The sequence below is a fragment of the Apostichopus japonicus genome, chromosome 20 (assembly GCF_037975245.1).
Source record: "Apostichopus japonicus isolate 1M-3 chromosome 20, ASM3797524v1, whole genome shotgun sequence".
NCBI classification, from domain to species: domain Eukaryota; kingdom Metazoa; phylum Echinodermata; class Holothuroidea; order Aspidochirotida; family Stichopodidae; genus Apostichopus; species Apostichopus japonicus.
The window spans coordinates 25562536-25584533 of NC_092580.1; the positions used below are offsets into that span (position 1 = coordinate 25562536).

General features: G+C 33.5%; 3 protein-coding genes across 11 annotated transcripts in view; all 3 read left to right on the top strand.

Annotated features, from left to right (window-relative positions):
• Positions 1–8133, top strand: part of LOC139961280 (uncharacterized) — a 32860-nt gene extending 24727 nt beyond the window's left edge. For 2 of the 5 annotated variants that reach the window (XM_071960382.1, XM_071960383.1), the window contains 17 exons: positions 428–484; positions 946–999; positions 1134–1187; positions 2038–2091; positions 2381–2434; positions 3413–3466; positions 3629–3682; positions 3857–3910; positions 4410–4463; positions 4746–4799; positions 5359–5412; positions 5966–6019; positions 6531–6584; positions 7191–7244; positions 7424–7465; positions 7698–7721; positions 8090–8133. In XM_071960382.1, coding sequence (XP_071816483.1) covers positions 428–484; positions 946–999; positions 1134–1187; positions 2038–2091; positions 2381–2434; positions 3413–3466; positions 3629–3682; positions 3857–3910; positions 4410–4463; positions 4746–4799; positions 5359–5412; positions 5966–6019; positions 6531–6584; positions 7191–7244; positions 7424–7465; positions 7698–7721; positions 8090–8116 — 852 coding nt within the window. In that variant the 3' untranslated portion in view covers positions 8117–8133. The remainder of the gene's footprint in view (positions 1–427; positions 485–945; positions 1000–1133; positions 1188–2037; positions 2092–2380; positions 2435–3412; positions 3467–3628; positions 3683–3856; positions 3911–4409; positions 4464–4745; positions 4800–5358; positions 5413–5965; positions 6020–6530; positions 6585–7190; positions 7245–7423; positions 7466–7697; positions 7722–8089) is intronic. The other 3 variants (XM_071960384.1, XM_071960385.1, XM_071960386.1) reach the window with 3 other exon arrangements.
• LOC139961279 (uncharacterized) overlaps positions 1–8626 on the top strand; it is a 70232-nt gene extending 61606 nt beyond the window's left edge. The window contains exon 46 of the mRNA XM_071960376.1: positions 8582–8626. The gene's annotated coding sequence lies outside the window, so the exon portion shown is untranslated. The remainder of the gene's footprint in view (positions 1–8581) is intronic.
• A 5716-nt stretch (positions 8627–14342) lies between these two features.
• Positions 14343–21998, top strand: part of LOC139961284 (uncharacterized) — a 210609-nt gene continuing 202953 nt past the window's right edge. For 2 of the 5 annotated variants that reach the window (XM_071960394.1, XM_071960396.1), the window contains exons 1-3: positions 14347–15650; positions 16139–16245; positions 18138–18446. In XM_071960394.1, the coding sequence (XP_071816495.1) occupies positions 16167–16245; positions 18138–18446 (388 nt within the window). In that variant the 5' untranslated portion in view covers positions 14347–15650; positions 16139–16166. Of the gene's footprint in view, positions 15651–16138; positions 16246–18137; positions 18447–21998 lie in introns of all 5 variants that reach the window. The other 3 variants (XM_071960395.1, XM_071960398.1, XM_071960397.1) reach the window with 3 other exon arrangements.

Sequence of the window (21998 nt, forward strand, 5' to 3'; positions counted from 1 at the left end):
ATGAATGAATTTTTTTAGGATATGAATACAACTAGTAACAAAATGTACACATATTAAACTTCTTGTTGAGATCGATTCTGCTAAACTCGCCTTCTAATTAAGTTAAATGAAGAACTCAAACATTTCAATGTGAATAAGGTGACTAGCTATTGTTTATTTGCATTGTAAATTGCATTGGACCACACTGAAGCAAGGAGACAAAAGTAAACCTCGCATCCAATTCATTGTACTCTGTTCATTGATGAAAGAATTTATTTAAAAGTTAGGTATAATTTGCGGTACTATCGGGATTTCAAATACCAGAAATCTATAAGCAGTACTCGACAAGCAAGATTATCAACAACACGGTAATTGCTCTGATCGGCTTGCTCCGACACCTGTGGTAATTGGTAAACGTTGCAAACTTTACTATGTCACTTCTTCACAGTTCAAACTTGATGAATTTATTAAGGCATATGACGAAGGTTGGAAGAGGGGAATCAAGGTTAGTCATATATCGTTTTTTAAAGTTATCGTTCTTCTTCACAGTTGCATACGGCACATAAAGTGTTGCTTAAGTTTCCAGAAATAATCAATCTTTTTATTATTGATAAATCATCTTTTGTAACATTTCGTAGTTACAGGTGGACTCGAGTTAAACTGAAAATGAGATTGAATCTAAGTTGGTTGATCTCTATGTTCAAAAACCGCAAATCACGGTTTACAGACAAGCAACATATTTTACTAGAAACATGATAGAATCTTCACAAACCTGAGAATATATTCAGTGATTTTATTCAAAGTATTTGTGAACCATGATTAATCGACAGTCAATATTAAAACCGTCTAGTTGTTGGTATTATCACAGTGGTAACATAGTTGTATTATATTGTGCTGCGCGCATAGTGTATGTATCCAACTATATATATATCATTGATAATAACAGCGGTATCAATCCATTTGCAGATGCCACAAGATGCTTTAGTCGATTTACTGCAGCAGGTTCTGAAGCATGAGCAGGTAACGTTGTTCTTTACCGCAATTTATATGTAGATCTATGGATATAATGGGGCCGACAGATAATTGATCAAATTATGTTGGCCAATTAACTTTAAATATACTTCATGAATAATTTTACTTTAAATTTTCAACAGGTTGATGTTAAAGAATACTTTAGCGCTTTACATACTTTTCTGGAAAAGAAGATTGTAAGTTTTTTCCAACCCTCATATTTTTTAAAGTGAACGCAATATGTGAATGTGTTAACGCATGTTTGGTTTAAGGTAAATTCAATACTTAGTCATGTTAAGAATAGAATAAATGATGCAGTGAAAGGGTTCTAGCCATTTAACACGGGGCTTAGGGGTCAATGTCCCTTTTCTACTTTCAATGACACAATTTTTAAATGGAAGATACACTTGATCGTTATTGAAAATCAACCATTGGAGTAATGCGGTGAAAATCGTTAGGAAACGGAAACTATCGGGCGAGAATTTAATCGTGGGTTACAGTCACTGTCCATTCTTCTTTGCGTAACGTGGCATGACACATTAATACTTGTCATAATAAATGCTAGTCTAATAACTTTTAATGTATAAATTTGCTGGCATGTTATCATTACTCATGTATTGTGACGAGTTTATATTTTCATATTTTTACGTACCTATATCACATGTAGTGGATTGATCTCAGGTAGTAGACTTAAAAGCTTTGAACCATTATGTAATGCAGTTACTTCATGTGTCGATGCAGAGTACTTCAAACTCTAGTACATGCAGAATGTTTATTTATAATAATAAAAGCGGACGTTTAAGAAAGCAAACAAGAAGACATGTTTTTGTAAGCCTGTGTTGATTGACAAAATGAAGCTTTGCGTTTCTGAGAACAACATGTGTTCACCTTACTGAATCAAACATGGATTAAGTAAGGTAAACACTTCCATTTAAAATCACAAATTAGTAAAAATAAAAGACGGTTAATGAGATCTGCTAATAGGTCGCACAGTCACCCGGTTTAACAATAACTCATACTTGATATTAGTTTTGTTTCATATAACAGATAGATGAAGCTAATTTTCGAAGTTTGATGTCAAACTTAATACGGCAGAGAAAGGTTAGAATTCATTCCACATTTTGTGACAAATGTTACAGCTTGGAAATATAAGTCATCCATTCGAAAAGTTAATCGTCTCCAATTTTTCAAAGCCTCTCCCCTGCTGGAACGGTTTCTTGGAATGTTAAAAGATTATACTAATAAAAGTTATTTATATCTTACCCAACAATTAATTACAATCTTACATTCCAGCCCGTTTTAATATTTAAACATAGCTTTATCTATTATGGCAAATGTACTATAACATTCTCTTGGAATCAAATAAAGTAAAAACGCTCTTTTTAAACAGGTCAAACTTGAAGATTATCTCGCAGAAGTCAAGACAATCAAAGATGAATGCAAAGTATGAAACTTTGAATTATTCACTACACTGTTATTTGCGTAGAATCCATCTCTGTATAGAAAATACGAAGATAGTTGTTTTTATCTTTTGTAACGATCATTTTTTTGACAGAAGATGTATTAGACAATAGTCAAAAGATGACTTTAGGCACATAGTTCATTTTGATTTGTTTTTTTACTCGTTAAAATCGCTTCCATTAGTCCAGGTTGTATTTCAACAAAACCGGTAATTATTGAGAAATGACCCTTTAGCAACTGGGGTTGATCAGTTAATATGACTAGACTATATAGTATAATGCACAAACCATTTCCACAGCAACTCATGTTCAACACAAAACTCAATGAGAAAGCATATTATACAGGGTGAATATCTTGACAACGAGAGTAGCAAGAGAAGCAATGATGTTCACTCCAAATGTCGTTTTATACAGACAAAGTGACGAATGTTATTCACTGTAGATATTCGTGTATTGGTATAATACCAATGTTAAGTCTGGTTGTCCGGTGTGCTCATCTATATTGTTTGTCATTAAAGAACAGTATTTTGGTGTTCTGCTATCACTGTAATAGGGGATAAATAATTCAAACACGGAAATCGTATATCAAACTGTTCTATCGACGAAATGGTACGATTTTATTAGCTATGCAACATTTTGTTACTGAATATTCCGGGGAATCGAGTTTTATTAATTTTATGGAAAAAACATGTAGCTTTATACAATAATTCCTGTATTAACTTTGTAAGAAAAAAATCTTAAATGTGGACGAGGAACTTGTTTTGTCTTACAAATAGATGCCATGTCATTATTGAATTCAACAAGTACAAAATGCATAATGTACTAGGTCCATTAGACGTTATCAAGTCTGTATCTATTCATCTTTCAACCGTTTTCCTTTCTTTCGCATGTCTGTGTTATTCAACATACGATGATAGTGAATCCCATGCAGTAACTTATTTTATGAATTCCATTTTTTGTAGATAACAGATCAGGTATTCGAAAAGCTGTTGTCGGTTGTGCTAGAATACGAGGAGGTAATTAAATGACACTATGATGTGATTCTCTTCAAACGTTGGATAAGAGATTATTTATGGCTTTTAATATTTAATACCATCTGTCATAACTTTGTGTGATGCATATCCGCATTTTAATTAAGAGTATTGTCTTATTAATATATCTTCGACATTCCTACACAGATAAATGTACAGGAGTTGATACCGGTAGTCAAGGCCTGGGGAAAAGAAGCTTCCGTGAGTATTCTTCCAAATCATAATGTTTTTTGTTGGCGAGAGTCCCCGAAATTGTATATCTATATATAAATTTTGATTGAATATATATATATATATATATATACATATAAATATATATATATTATTCAAAGTTTCAAATTTTCTAATTCAAATATTTCAATTTGTAATTCACAGATATCATCCGAACGCTTTTTGAGCTTTATTTTTGAATGTGCCAAGTGCGATAAGGTAACGACATTCTTTTAATCTTTGTGTTCGTTTTATAATCGTTTTATCCGTGACGTTTGGTATGTAAATTGTTCAATCCCCACCCTCAACGAATGGAATAAATGAATGATAATCGAAACACATTCTGAAGTACATAGGTATGTTCATCACTGGTATGAATTAAATTATAAATCAAATATAAATATAAAAAGAACAAGAAAAAATAAAAATAAACTACGAAATAAATTGACCAATCATTAAAGATTCAACATGTTGTAAATTTTATCTTCCATGTAAATAAAGAAGCCTTCATTAAGTTCACAGTATTTCAATTGGAAGAAGACATGGTAAGGTACTAGTCTTGCTGCTGAAAATTGTCGGGATCGATGGCGAAATCCAGAGCATTCAAAATAAACGAATTTTTCCTTATCTTGATAGATCACTCCGAAGAGGATATTTGTCACATGCATTGATAACGAAGTTTGGTTTAAATAAAACACATTTCTACATTTCGATACAGAAAAATACACAGAACGTTTTGGAAGAAATCAAGAATTGGAGAAGAGAAGATTTTGTGAGTGATTTTCAAGAATGATTTAATGAGTGTTAGCAAGAATCAAAACAGTTAATTGTACACATAATTATTATCAAAATGCTACTTGAAATTACATCTTTACATATTTATTTTGATACTGACATTTTATAATTCACCGATACCCGTTAAACGAATTTTCGAAGTTGTTAACTGAATGCGCTAAGAGCGATTAATGAATACATAGGCCTATCAATAAAATACAAACAGAGTGGCAAAATTAATAAGTTGCGTTATTAAGATGTTGTACATTTTATTTGGCAGGTGGATAAAGAATCCATCTTGACGTTAACGATGTCCTTTCTTAAAGAAGGTTTGGTAAGATACATCTTGTCGTGTTTTAAACTTCTCAGGTCAATGAACGAACGTATCGTAGGCTGAAAGTTATGGTAACAATAATATATTTTCTTCAAAGGCATATTAACCGTGGTTTCAGTCGCTTGCTTAACAATAATGATAACAGTTTATCTGCGCCTATATAAAGGCATGAGAGATTTTTGAATCTCGATAAAAATTCAAAGATGTAAGGAAGGCTAAAATTGAAACAATAATTTGACATATCATCTAGAAAACAAGCAAACAATTGGTAAGTCCACATCTAGATTGTGTTCCGAGATGGAAATATAAAAAAGCAATTCAGTCCATTGCCACACCTTGTGTGATGTCATTCACGACAACACACTAGACTGTTCACGTTTTGTCTTCATTGTTTACCCTGCACGGAATCAATTCAAAATAGAAAGCACTGTTTTTTCAATGAAGAATAGATATCAATAATAAATTAACGATGTGAAGTTCAGCTTCCGTAACCGTTAAACTAAGAAATTTGTAAATTGTGCATTGTATTGTCAAGATTTTTGTACATTGTATTTGGCAGGTGGAGAAAGAAACATTCTACAAGTTCACAACGTCATTGCTAAAAGATAACTTGGTAAGATATATCTCGTCATGTCTTAAACTTATCAGTTAAATGAACGAAACGTATCATAAAGCTATAGGTCAGGTAAACAATCATATATTTTCTTCAAAGGGATATTGACCTTGGTTATAGTTGCATGCTTAACAACGTTATCGAAATTTTTCAGCATCTTTCAGTTAAAATCTTATCCTGACAGATTTTGTATCGTGAAAAAAAAACATGAAAGATGTAATGAAGGCTAATAATGCAACAATAGCGTCCTAATAAGTCCTTAACAAGCAAAATAAAAGTATGGGTCTACATCTAGATTGTATCCCGAGATGAAATACATTGCGACAAAGGATGTGATATCATACATGGAAAATATACTTAAACTATTTTTATTTTTTATTTTTTATTTTTTTTGCATTGTTTTCCTTACACGGGCTCAATTAATAGTTGAAAACACTGTCTTCTTTATCTAAAGAAACCCAACAATTATCAACTAAATATGCTTTATTGATAAACTAAGAAATATATAAATTATGCATTGAAATATTAATGTGTTATTCATTGAATTTGGCAGGTGGATAAAGAATCCTTCTTTATTTTCACAATATCACTTCTAAGGGAAGATTTGGTAAGATATTTCACGTTTTGTCTTAAACTGATCGGTTCAATAAACGAAACGTATCATAAAGATACAGGCCATGGTAACAAATATATATTATCTTTCAAGAGATATTGACCGTGGTTAAAGTTGCATGATTAACAACATGCTAAAAGTTTTCTGCATATTTAGGTAAATATCATACACCGACAGTTACAATATGGTCATTATATGACTATAAAAGCAATCAAAAGAAACATATTATGCCATATCTAGAGATTGTATGACAAGATAGAAACTTTAAAATCTGTTCAGTCTATAGTGATACAATGTGTGATGTCATACAAGGATAATAAAATAAGCTGTTTTTCTTTTGCATTGCTTTTCTTGCTTAGTTTTAACCCCGTTATTGCTATAAAAAATAATAAATAAATAATTGTGACCAATGAACACTGTGCAGTTCAGTTTCCTTAACCGTTAAACTATGAAAATAATAAGTTGTGCATTGAAATTTCAATATATTGTACATTGTATTTGGCAGGTTGATAAAGAATCCTTCTTGACGTTCACCATGTCTCTGCTAAATGAAGGTTTGGTAAGATAAACCTCTTCATGTTGGAAGTGATCAAGTTAGTGAACGAAATGTATCATGAAGCTATAAGTCATTGTACACAATCACCTACTTTCTTCAAAGAAATATTGACCGTGGTTATAGTCGATTGTTTAACAATATTGTGAAAACTATAATATATCACACATAGAGCAATTAGGATTCGTTCACAGTTTGAATCGCACATTTGCTATATTTTTCATTTAAACTGTCAGACTGATGCTGTTGTCAAAAAATCAATACAAGTATTTTTAATCAAAAACTTTTGAGAACAGTCAAAGTTTTGATTTTTAAGTCAGATACAGAATCGACATTTTCGGATAGAAATTTCAGGCTAGACGCCAAATTTCATACACAGTTGGAGGTACACTTCTACTTGAGGTTGGAATGTATACCTTTGCTGATCCTTTCACTTTCTTTGAACTTGATGACACAAAACGAAACATTATTCGCAACATTGATTGTTTTTAACTCGATTGTTGGACGCTTTGGAGCTTGCGGTAAACCAACGACAGAAGCTAGCACGTAATTAAGACAGCTTTACAGTGAAGAATGTAACTTACTCTTCATTTTTCTTATTGCACACTTTAGATAGACGAATCGACAGCGTTACCCATCATTCAATTAATAATTGACAAATTTAAGGTAAGGTATAACAAAGTACTATATTCATTTTGACAGATGACATTTGTTTGGACATATGACATTTGTTTGACCCCTGAATCATTGCCAATATACATTCATACATGTGGTGTGTAATTGTAAGAACGTTTTGTGATATCAAGCAAACATCATACTGCATATTTCGTTTTTTTGACCGTCAGATAACCAAGAAAGATATGGCGAATATTAAAGATGTCGTAGACGTAAGTATTCACACTTTTTGCGTGTCATCTATTTTCGTCATTCCAAACTTTGCAATTAAGAATCCCAGGTCGCATAGTCTCTATTGCCAAATAACCTGTACTGAACAGTGATCATTGGTAGAGTTGCCTGCCAAATTCAGCTGGAGAAAAAGAGACTAACTACAAATGAATGAAAGTAATTGTAACATGGAAAAAACAATGACTAACTTTGTTTTGTGTTTCTCTCTTACAGAAGAAACTTCATAAGAAACTGCAGGTTAGTAAGTGAAATGTTATAAACATGGTTTTATATCGCACTGACGAATTTTGAGAAAGAAATTTCCTTTAATTAGTTCAAATTTGCAATCAAGAAAGGTTTCGCTATAATTTCAATAAAAACCTTGATCTATTTGTTAATATAAGAGTCCTACATTTGTCCAATGTAGCCAAGCAATTTGACATATTTACACAATTCAGAGAGTTAATTGTGTCCATTTACAATAATAAAACTGCTATGCATTTGTCACAAATTGTTCAAAAGTCACATTAACTAAATTAATATGATAAACGATGGTTCTTCTTATTGTAAGAAATAGCTAAATGTTATTATAATATTTCTTCTATATATTTCTTTTTTGCCTCCAGTTTCACTCTGATAAAGGTGACAGGTAGATCTTCAAATTGAGTAAGTCTACTTGCCTCTTTTTCATTTCTTATTTTTTTTTTCAGTATTTTATATAGCATCAAGAAAGTACAGCAGCATAACTTTGACCATCAGCTAGTAAGCATCAGTTCTAACAGCTAGTCATACATGCTAAAAAAAAAATAGCATCTTAATAATAATGTATTGTTGTGCAATGTAAGCACTGACAATACTGAGCGTTCAAAAAGTTCTAAATATTAAGTAGTAGTATAAAATTTAAGACCAAAACATTGATTTAAAAAGTAAGTCGAAGAAAACATAAATGCACTGGAAATGTGTGATGGCCTAACAACACTTGCTCTGCAAATACAATTCGATCATTAAGCTTGACCAAACTCCCAACTCTGGTAATCATCATATATCGCCTAAATGTTTAACGTGAAATTAATATTTTGAAATAAATATAAAATCATTTTTCTATTTCATAACAATAGCTAATGAACCCAACTTTGCTTGCGAAGAAGGTAATTCTACACTGGTACAACTTATGATCCTACATAGCGGTCTTAGCGGATGATGCCGTCAGGATCTGCATCGCAATGATTTATCATTTCCTCTGAGTAACTATTTCTAGTATTCAGATTCGAAAAATACGAAGATGATTTTTTTTGCCTGCAGAATTGTGTATCTTTTCTGTATTCACTCAACAATATGATCAATACTGAATATTCATCTTTAATAATTTTACAGTAACTGTAATTCTTTAGTCATCTCCGTTTTTCACAGACTCAGATCTTTACGTTTCTAAGCATATGGTATGTCATGATATATTTCATTTTGAAAAATGAGGATTTAAAGGATAATAGATGATAAAACGCACTTCCTTGAATTCCAAAGTGACTATTATTCTCTTGGAAATCCAGACAAAAACCCATCCTCCCTGGATTTTTAATGACAGTATGGTGGGAACAAAAACAGCAATCATCATTAGTATGTTAGTTGCCAGTTGGAGGCGACAAGGTCATCTCTTAATTTCTCCTATATGTTGTGCTTATGTATGCTAATGTTATTTGGTTGGACAATTGAAAAATTTAAATATGTTTCGGTTTTTCTTTTGTTATCACAGTTCAAGTGTTAATAATCTACTCATATGCATGTAGTTTATCAATTATTCTATTTTAGTATTCGATGTTCCTATCGTTTGTAATACAACAAATAAGAAGTCGTTTGTGTAAGTCATGAATAAAGTATTATATATGAGCTACGTTCATAAAAATGTTATACTGGCTGGTAGGTATTCAATTATTGTTAACTTAGTTAGACTTGTAATATAACATCTAAATATAAGCAAATACATTTATTTGGTGACATTTGATGCAGTGAGAAAAATCTCATGCAATGAAATCAAAGTTCAAGTGTTAATATTTTCCTCATTGGCATGCAGTCTATCAATTACTCTAGTTTAGTATTCGATGTTCCTATCGTTTGTAATACAACAAATAATAAATTGTTTGTGTTAGTCATGATCAAAGTATTATAAATGAGCTACGTTCATAGAAAAATGTTTTACTACCTTGTCGGTGATAAAATATCATATACGTTGTTAGACTTGTAATATAACATCTAAATGTATGCACGCCAATTTTATTGGTGACATTTGATGCAGTTAGACAAATCTCATGCAACGAAATCAAAGTTCAAGTGCTAATAGTTTCCCTATTGGCATGCAGTCTATCAACTATTCTATTTTAGTATTCGATTTTCCTGTCCTAAAATAGTACAGACACTAATTTCATAGCGCTCATGCGTTGACCTACAACGGTATGATAATAAAGTGATTTCATTGTTGCACATTCATGTTTCCAAAACTGCTTTCTTCTAAATGTAATTGAAACTTTGTAAAAGAAGCAATCTCATTAATGTCTCAATATATTCATACACAGTGACCGCGCTTAATAAAAAATGGTTTATACAAAACCCATTTTTGCTCAGTATGCATAAGATACTCCATGGATCATTGTATTTCCAACAGGAGTTATAAACGTAATGCCTTCCATCGTTCAAAGTTCATCTGTAGTAAAAAAAGAATCTTGAAGTTTAACAGACGAATGTTTAGATTACAATGTATATATCACTATTACTTCAATAAGCATGCTGTGATGAAGTCTAATGTACACAAACGTTCTTCAACAAGCACTCCTCATGCTACATACATGCACTTGTTATGCTTACATTAATAATCTCCACTGTACTATAATCAACGCCCCCCCCCCCCCCCAGTTTCCATATTGAAACACGTAAAAAGGTCTACAACAAATCCACCCTCCCGCATATTATCTATGCTGTCCCATATTGGTATCACTTTATACATGGTAAAGACAAGAAGAGAATCAACAATTTCCTTAATTATCCATAATGTCCAAATGTATCTTGCTTAGACTATGTTGTTCTTGAAATAGATTAATGTTACCGCCAAAAATGACTTTATTAGACTCACCGAAAATATATTTACCTGTAAAGATCACCCACTACTTCGTGAATTGTCTGCCCTGGGTCTTCATTTATAGAGCTGGACATTTAACTCTTAATGTACTTTTAAATCCTTTATTATCTCTTGAAGTATTTTAATATTCATAACTTTCTTCTTTTAATCCGTCTCTGTTCTAATCACTTTAATGAACTATTTGTTTTTCGTATGTACATATTACTGATCATATAACTTTTACTGGAATAAAGAAACCTAAATTGAAATTGACCAGCCTTTATTAACTTATCTACATTTCGTTTTCAACCATAAAACAAAAATAGGCAATTTTTCGCTACAAAATCTTCGTTATATGCTTAAAAAACGTGATAGAGTAAAATGGCGTCAAATTACCTGTTTGTAACACGTTGCATACATCACATACATTCACGCAAAGTACCTATTTCGAACGACAAAATGTTTATCAAGCAAGTATGAAGGAATTTAAATAAAAGACTAATAGGACCTTTGGTCTAGGTAAATACATACTTAACCATATTGTGGGGTGTATCAGATTGCCTGAGGTAAAAATGGCAAAACTGCATTTTGTTATACGCATTTTAAAATGACATATGGCAATATGGTAATACACTAAGGCAAACATATAAACCAGGCATCACTATTAATGTCATACCATGTCATGACATTTTGTGTTGTACCGTGACGAAATTGAAGCAATATATTACTTTGATATTTTACTTGTGCAAAAACGTACAAATTTTGCATCAAAGAGCATATTCATTTATTTTGGCCATTTTCATATATTTTTGCCGTCTTTATCTATCGGTTTATGTAAGTTGAGAAGCGTTCCACATCTTCCCAATGTACACAAGAATGTGAATTATTTACACAATTAAGAAAGCGCGATCGATTGGATACAATGACAATTATAAAACCCTCTGTGTTTTTTTTTAAACTTGTTTAAAACGATATTTGTCTCATGGGTTGTCCAAGAGTTACATGAAAGAACTTATATGAAAATCGATGGTTTTCTTATATTGCAAAATATATCTTGAGGTTATTAAAAATTAGTTATAACTGTTGCAAGGTTAATACTTCCTGTTGTTTTCAGTTTCACTCTGATAAATAGAAGTAGGAACATTTCAAACGCATCTATTCCCTATAACCTATTTTTCTTCCTGGTTAGCCGCATAAAGACTTAAGTCAAACATACAGCTCAACATTGATTTATTTCTGATCATTCACTGACAAATGCTAATGGTACAACATTTCAGTTGAAAGCGTGTTAATTTTATCAGGATGGGTTAGTGATGTGAAGTTTATTACCAATACATAGAAAGTTAATTGACAAAAATAGGAATAAACTGGGAATATGTGATAGCCGACATTACGTATGCAAATATAAAAAATCGATAAAGCGATAAGAAAGCTTCCATAAACGTTGATCATACCCCAACTCAGGGCATCATAATATGTGGCCATACTAATTTAATAGTTTATGCTCATGAAGAAGAATAGGGATCCATTGGGTTCGAGAAGAAGGGAATTTCCATTTCGGTACAACTTTGAATTGTTGTATTAGATACAGCCGTGGACGATGTCGTTAGAGCCTGTATCGCAGTGGTTTATCATTCGATCATCGTAACTCTTATTGGTAAACATGGAAATAAGCCAGAAGGTCATTTCAAAGTTAATACTACAAGTACGTGGATGGTTTCTGCATGCGGGTTTGTATAGTCAATCTGTGATCACTCCGGAATATGCTTATCATGAGAAGCATATATTGGAAAGTATCATTAAATTTTCTAGTTTATATTTTATTAACTTCCACATATAGTTCAAGCTTAAATGAATTGTATTTTAAAGATACGAGTTGATCTTTACAACTTACGTGTTGATACGTAAAAAGCCATGAAAGTTATATAGTTTCATTGACTTTAATTTGATGGAGTGATTATCTATAGTTAGATGATTTTAATAATCATACAGTAACTGTGCTTTTTGAATCATCTCCATTTAACATAATCAAATATTTACGATTTTAAATATTAAAATACAAGGAACGCTATATTATTCAGGGTTTCCTGTTGCTCTACAAACAGAGGTTACCAATACTTTATCACCAGGATAACATGAACACAAATTGCAACAAAATTAAAAAAGAAAGAGTGTAAAAGCTTAAGAGGTATTGAATCGAATTGCAACCATTAGCAGTTCTGAAGAATGAAATTTCCCTTAAAAACCCTTTCAAACAGAAAAAAAATCGATATTCTTCTTCCCAAGCTTTAGCCAGATGATGGGGTGTTTTCTGACGTCGATCTCAGCACTCGATGTGTGTTGTTGCTTTCATAGAACATTTCTTCCTCAGTAAGTAGGTGTTGTGGAGCAAGACTGTGCACAAAATGAATGAATAATGAAATCTTACTCTCTGCGTTTATTTCATGAAACCATACAAGAATATTTCAAACTAATCCTAGAGGAGAAATTAGTTAGTCTTAAAGACATTGAGGACTCGCGCACAAAGAATCGTCTGATGTGGTAATCTAACCTAGTTTCAAATGAGGTGTAACAGAAGTGTTGGTCACCACCATCGATCCCAGAAATTAAACACACAGCTTGCTATTGTCGGTAATTAAACACTAGTGTACAGACAATACATGCAACTACGGTAAATACCCACAACACAGTGTGCATATCAGCGATAGACATCTCAAGTATAGATAACATATAAAAAGGTATCACGTTTCATTAATGTCTGCATTTTGTAGGGACAAGAAAAATCTTCACTTGCAAGCTACGGAAAATTCTCTATTTCAGAGGGCGGCACGCGGTTTGGAGTCAGTCTTCAATGCATTTAAAGCCATGATTGCGTTCAACTGTGTACCATTGTGAATGTATCTGAAAACATTACATGCCACGTTCTTGTTCCAACGGGAAAGATGTAAAAAGAATAACATTAGAAGTTTTGCCTGGTAAACAATCCTGACGACATTACAAGTTTTGTGTATATAATGGACCCCGTTATGGCAATATATGTTGTGGAGAATGTCTTTGGTATTAAGAGGTCTATAATGATCACATAATAATGTTTTGAGGATCCTTTGCGTAGGGCCGCTGACGAAACGCAACCGTTCGTTTTGTCAGTGTGTGCGCTTGCGTGGGCGCTGGAACTTTGTAACTGTGCTGTTTGTGTACATAAATCTAAACGCTGCATCTTTGCCTTACTGCGTGTAACAGGAGTAACTGAGTTAAAATAGGCCTATATGGCCGGCCTATATTGTTGAACTTATAAGCACGCCTGCTCTACCAACGAGTTTAAAACTTATAACGAGGGTATTCTTCTGCATATTCTGTTCGGTATACTCGTTATTCCCAAAGATGATAGCGTTAACTACTCTTACAAGTCTTTTGATTTTCAAATTTTGGTGTGGTTAGAGTAAGAGAAGCACGCGCGTCTTACATTAATTTCTAAGAATATTCTAGGATCATTGAGCAATACGTCACGAGTTCAAGATATTCAAATAGGGTCAGTAAGACATCAGTGTCGTCGTTTTTGTTTTATATTTACACTTTGTCTCGCTCTCTCTCCTCGTTTCTTCGATACTTTAGCCTACTTTTGTTCCTTTCTAAGCTTACGTCCAATGATCTAGAGACGGTATTGGACAAGCTACAAGCGTGTGACAGTCATGCTTTCATCTGATCTTATGACATTTATAACTTAGAAGTGTCCTTTAATGTGTGTATGTTGTACATATCTGTGTTTGATTGTGAATTATTATTATTCCATTTACTTGACTGAATAAATTACGTGTAACCTGCTAACTGTCAGATAAAGTGTACAGTCTACCATAAAATGAAATATGCGGGCATAAAAACACGTTTCAGCTGCTTGGAAAATCTAACAGTGCAGCGAAGGACTCTTGACCAACGACACGCTCAGAATTGCATCACATTCCCAACAAATGTAGGATGAGTTTCTTTTTGCTATAAACTCCTATACTCCTATACTGTTCTAGTCAAACCATCGTAAACCAAGTTATCTTTCAACATACTAACGTGAGACCTTACCCAGCCCAATGTATCTGCCCGCCCAGTGTACCAACTAATCTGGAATCCCAAAGAAAAGATATTTCCTTTTTACTAAATGAATGGAAACTACTTAATTCTGATTTCATAGTAAAATAAACCTCAAAATATCTGTTTTTTTCAGTTTTGTTTCTTCAAATTTTGCTGTTCTTGTAGAAAATCTGACATATTTCAACTATGTATCACACTTATATACACAACGTCACACTGCTCTTAAATTTTCTTTTTATTCATACCAGCATAGAGCTTGATATGGAGCGGTAGTCTACTAAATAAGCTGAAAAAAAAAACAATTTTGTGGCTGCGTGTGTTTACATTCAGACTGAGGTCCCAATTGCTTTGTCTATTACTCGATTCCACGTACTCTAGTCCTAACATAGCCTTGGCAATAAAATTATTCAAGCGCAAACAGGCGTGTGTATGTCTGTTATATCTAAAAACTTGTCAAACACTCCACCTAAACGACTAAGACGATATTCTTCTCAATGTGTGACTTTCATATTGACATTTCTTTATGTCAAATTGTGAACTCTTTGCCTCGTCAGGCGAGGATAAGAAAGCCATCATTGAACATTTTACTATGAACTTGGCACTCATTTAAAGTAACCCACTCAAAACGAAGTTTTATTTTGTTTATTCTCCAAAGGTTTATACAAATTGAACTTTGGTAATCTTTCTAACTGATCACAATTGCAGTAACAAAACATGTTGAATATTTTATAAGGCATTGTTACTATAGTCACGTGCCACATTCAGACAAACAGTGCTCAATATAACATACTGAGCGATAGTCATAGATGTAGTACATCGACTCTCCAACTTTGGACGTGCTTCATGTTCCTTCAACACCATTAGGAAACCGTTGCCTTTCAAATTCTGCACCAAGTATGAATTTTCTTCTGACATGCTCAAGTAGAAGACTTGCGCTGTGTTACGAAATCTATTTGATTGACAATACAAAATACAGATTTGCTTAGTTCCTACTGCAAAAGGTATGTTTCGATTTAATTACAGATAATGTATTCAGAATGCTACTTTGGAAAACTAATACGTGCTAATATATGCTACCGTGGAACAGCAAGCCCAGTACATAAGCTTACTATAAAGGCTTCTTATTTATGTGAAATACGTTTAAGTTTAATCCCTTATTGAATTTGTCATGAAAACATGCAGGTAAGTTAACGTTACCATTATTATGAAAACAACAATGGTGTTGTTTGCAGGTTTTAAACTCAGTAATGTCATATAATATTTATTATGATGATTCGCATTGATTTCGATTTTCTTTATACCAAACAGTTTTCAATAATGCAGTTAATCTTCACTGTTTACCTGCAATCTTACACAGCAAAACGTATGAAACTGAGCAATTACGTCGTTCATACAACATATATAGGCCTACTATATTATATTCTAACGATTTTCCTTTCACCTACCATCGGCTTTTTGAAGTGTATTTCTTTATTCGATAATTCTGCAGGTCCTATATTTGGTTACCTACTTTTTGCATGTCGCATGGAACTATGGCTGTCACAGAATGGTATATGTCTTATTTCTCACTGTGTTTACTACTTACGTCGGTAACAGGTTAGTTCAATTTCGGTAATACAACTACGTGCTGTCATCAATAAGATTCTACGAATATATCAATGTCTCAATTTATGAAGAAGTTAGATAATACGGTCGTTATAATATAAATATTGATCATTTTTTAAATATTTTACCTGTTACTTTCTCGAAACTTTCCAAACACTTATCTGACCACCCAACAATCGAATTCACTGCATACAGTGTTCTATCCTCTGAAAACTGTTGTCTAAGGTGAATATTCACGGTAACAAGAGCAAGTGACCGCATATAATTTTATCTTGTTCTGCCGTAATCAACACTGCTACCTTAACGATCTCTATTGTACTGGATTCGAGAAATTACCGTAGTACTAACACCTAAAGTTGACGTCTGGTTGTAAAATGTGTGTAAACATAGGTGTCGCGTTATTTTTGGAAACGGTGATATCATTTTCCAAGCAATTTTGCGATAACGCCACTGCCCAGTGTGTGAAGTACAGGCAGATATTGTTTACTCTATTTTAAAGACCATACGACCTTCCGAGATCGCACGTAATGCAATTCAAATATGAGCGGGCCATGTTTTCATTAATATCAGATTTCGTATAAACATGCTTAGGAGTTTGCTAAATATCTCAGGTTAAGGATGAAGTCTCCTTCAAATCCATTCGATTCACCTAGTAAGTAAAGAAGATGCTGTTCAAACTATTCATAAATTTGCCAGTAGCAACTATAGTGTAATTTGAATAGGTCATATTTATTATAATCACGTAGAATATCTACTTTAATTGTACAATAGTATGTATGACAACGCTTTGATTCAACGAAATTGTCTGACGGCGGGAAGGCGAAGTCTAGCATTATTAGTACTACGACCACAGCCAATAGCCTAATACACAGAAGCCATATCGCACCAGATGACAACAATACATTTTGCAGTTCTATTCAATTGGCTCGCGCCATTTTGTTACACCTAAAACAATGACTCGCGCAAAGGGTGCCTACGTTATAGTGACAATATAGTAACAATTGATGCATCAGATTAGCTCCAATTTTTTTGGGGGAAAATTAAACTAGTTGAAATGAAATACAACTTCCGGATATTTAGCCGCTGCTTAGACTTTTTGAGAAAACAATCCTAGCATGCTCTTAATTGTTATAAATCTTACGTCAGACCCTTAATTAGATACATAGGGCACAATGCCCAGTCGTCTACATCGTTCATCAAGCTCATTTTTATTAGAACGAAATGTGGGTGAGACGGCTTACAGACACGTTTGGGACCCTGGGAGCATGTACTCCGAGTTGGAAGGGCACCAATAATTAAATGTGAAACACAATAGTTATGTGCTGTTACTTGTGAAGGTTTCGTTCACATCATGGCTGGACAAATTAAGGGGATGGGACAACATTAGTCTGAAAGTGGAGGGGAGCATGTGCTCCAGCCTGGCTAGCGGATTGCTGAGGAATGGTTAATATTCAAATGGAACCATAAGCCACTTTACACATATGCTCAGTAAAAGATACAAAATTGATATACACTGCAAAGTCATTGTGGTAAAACATTTTCTTGCAAATTTTATGGCAATTTAATTCTACAAAAAGTGGAAGCACTATGAAGGATGTTAGAAGAAATGTGGCAGGTTTTAACTGAAAGGTACAGTAATGAAACAACCCAGATGCCAATGTTGCGGTGTAGAAGTTGATGAGGCAGGTGCTTGGAAAATAGGTCAAAACCCACTTACTGCACATCTACGAAACGATTTTGGATAGAACTTCCCAAAATATTTTTGACTCAAACAATGCCAAACATCATTACATTTGATCACTAACTATAAGACCATCCCCGACTATTAAACCTTTCAAGCGGACTTGTATTATTCTATCAGCGTTTCCTTTCTCGTACTGCAGCGAATCCTGAAGAGGTCTGCATTGGAAATAAATATGTAGCCTACAACCAAAAGGCAATCATCTCGTGTGATTACACAAGATCGTTTTATACCGTGAGATGGTTCTTAGAGGATAATGAAAATCCACTTCTACGAATAGACGATACGCGGAAAAGTGGTTCTGGTTTCGTTTCAGGGGAGTATGACATCCAAGTGGATGGTTCGATGGTAATTAAAAGAGCCACGGTGGAACACGAAGGAAGCTATACCATGACTGTACTCGGGAAAGATGGATCATTAACCACTGGTAGAATCAACATACATGTTGTGGGTAAATGTGTGATAATTATCTGTCAGCTGCAATATATGTATGTATGTTAACATCTATATATATATTTATATATATATATATATATATATATATATATATATATATATATATATACATATACATATATATATATATATATATATATATATATATATATATATATATATATATATATATTTATATATATAATTGAGAACGTAAGAAAATCCAGCACAGTGAAAAATCTTCCAGCCTCCACCTGGATTCGAACCCAGGCCTCCCGCTTTTTACGCGGATCCCCTAACCAACTAGGCTATGGACGCTGATTTTATGTCCAGAGGTTCTAAACCGGTAAGGAAGGTCGTAATTTCACTGTAGGCGTTTGACACCTGTATCGAACAATACTAGTTCTGTTTGTGGTGACAAATTTTGCCTTGCTCTAGAGATCAAACATGATGCTAACCAACTCGAAAAGTATTTGTGATTCCTAAAGCCGGATCTCAAAAGAGATCCGAAATATATATATATATATATATATATATATATCTATATATATATATATATATATATATATATAAATATATATATATTTATATATATATATATATATATATATATATATATATGTTGACACTAGTTGAGACTAGTGGAACACTAGTAGTTACTCAGAGTATCACGCGTTGAGCGACCATCAGACAACTATTTGTCTAATGATCGAGTAAAACTGAGTAACAACTACTAGTGTTCCACAAGTCTCAACTAATCTCAACATATATTTCGCTCTGTCCACCGCTCTGTCCAATATATATATATATATATATATATATATTTATATATATATATATATATTTATATATATATATATATATGTGTGTGTGTGTGTGCGTGCATGTGTGTGTTTGCGTAAGGTGGTTTACGGGGACCCGCACGTGACAACACACCTTCGCTATGGGGACTGTGAACATTGTGGGGACCTGTATCAGGTCCCCATAATGTTTTGCTAATAAAAAACTTATTTTGCATGTTTTAGATGAAAATAGGGATTTTTAATTTTTTTTAATTTTTTCTTCTTTCTTGAAAATTTTTCAACACACATTGTGGGGACCTATGGTATTTTTGAAGAGCGCCCCCCAAAATGTGTAACTCTATGTACAAATAGTATACATAAAATTCAAAAGCCAGGCTCTGGTTACCAAAGCCACATTTCAAGGGCGCAGGCTGGTGTTAGCCTGACAAAGAGGGGGGATGCCTTTTTTCAGGAAAGTGGAACTCGGTTTCAAAGAGCAAGTACATGTATTTACTCACATCATTAGATCCATCAATTGTATAACCGGCTTAGTGTTGGATAGAGCTTTTAGTATGAAAAGGAGTTTTTTTAGGGGTTTATAAGAAATTTTTAGTGCAGGGTGGGGTGGGGAGGGGAGAGGGCATGGTGGCAATAATGCAAGCACCACTTTTGGTTGGCAAGCAGTGTATGGAGAAGGCTGTTGCTAAAATATGATCCCAGATTGCATGAAAATGGTATGTACTTCCCAACATTGTTTGCATCTATGCATTCTTTTGTCTGGGAGTTCATGTTTTAGAAGTTTACACCTCCATAAACAAATATAAATAGTTGAAAAGATTTCACTTAGGCTTACTAGTAGGTAATAATTGTGAATTGACCATTTGTCAATATCAATATACAAAAGCATGATACAGCCTCCTGAAATAGTAGCCATAGCCTGTATATGCTGAAGGTAATCCATACGGGGGATTTTGTCGTAAATTAATTGTTAGAACTCTTTTTTTCTTCAAGGTTACAGAATAGCCTATGTAATAATATAAGAGATTTTCATAGTTTAAATACTCTCTTTCACCTAAATTTGACATACTCCTTAAGAGTTCTGTACATGCAAGTACAGAATTTATTGAAAACAAGTTCCAGGTATTCATGTATGACGAATTCAGATAAAGCATATTTTGAGTATGGACGGAATTTGGCACCTGAGCCATCTAGCGATTCCTATCAAGATCTGTCAACTTGTCACAATGCTAAACTGGTAAGTATAAATTTTATTGCTTCAGAACTATATCTGTACAAGTAATGTTGCTGTTGTAATCACTGTTTACTTTTTAGCAATTTAAAATTACTTTAGAAGTTGCACAATGATGACTACTATTTCTAATAACATGTTTATGCTATTTATGCAGGCTTCATGCTAATTGGTAAAACCTGCAGTTACAATTGGTGGCAGATATATACTTTACATGATTGGCATAAAAGCTTTGTATTCATATAGGCTCAATGGGAATATAAGATACAACAAAATAGAAAAGAGGTTCGGTGGTTCTGTGACACTCTACTAGGGAAGAAATTGCATTCCTTCCAACCGAGATAATTTGTTTTTATTTCACTTCAAATTGTGCCATATATACGGTTTTCTGTAACACTTTAATGACAAGTAGTGTTATATGCTATGATGATTGCTCTTCACCCTGGATTTCATTCCAGCAGTTGCAACTCCTATTGTTTAATTAATGTGGTATTATTTATCTTAATCCTAATTGCCCTCATGGAGATACAAGGAATGTACAACAGAAAGTTTGTAATATCTTGACATGGACATTTTCTTTATTTCTTCATATTTAGATCAAACAACTTCCACATCATCAAGGGAAAAGGAATTTTTTGTTCACTATAGATAGCTAAGGCAAGAAGCAGGTAAGTTCAGGGCATGCATACTACTCCGTAAATATGCATCAAAGTAATGCATTTATATCCCAGAGAGTATAACATCTTTAATAATATCAAACAATTCAAAGCTTTGATGTTACTCTAAAATGGTTAACTGTTTAATCTTGAATAAGGTCAGTGTAGAAAATTACCTTGTCTAACTTTTACCCGCTACCTCCCATATGTGAAACCATTATGTTGGGCAATGGGGGGGGGAGGGGGGATGGTGAGGGGGCAACTGGGAAAGCAGGTATGCATGTTAGCGCTGTCATTCGCATAGCATATTTGAAAGCATAGGATTTTATGTGAATTCATCCTTGTTGAATGGGATGGAGGGTCGGTGGGGGGGGAAGGGGTGGATCCAAGTGACTTGGCTGCCCTCTTGGACATAATTTGCATTTATCCCTGCTACATAAAGTTTGATATGTCTTGAAAATTACAGATTGTACCCTATCACACTATCTAGCTCATTGCATGGGGCAGTTGGTGTCGGTTACTATGGAATCAGGTACCATATACAGGGTTAGACCTCCATAATGCCCTAATATTGTGATATTATGTCTAAATAATGTTTTCATATCATTCCACTAGTTGAGTGGGAATGAGGGGTGGTTATGATTGGAAAGCGCCATTAAGAAAATACACTGTTGCATATGCTACATTCATACAATTTGATATATCTCAGAGAAAATATGGTTGAACACTGTTGTGGTTTTCTCATATTGTTCCAGAAAGATTTTTTTACCATTTCCAACAGCATAGATTAAAGTGATGTATATTAAATGTAATGTAGAATGTTTTTTTTTTTCAACTATTAGGGTCCCCATAATGTGTGTGAGAATTTAATGAACAGTCTA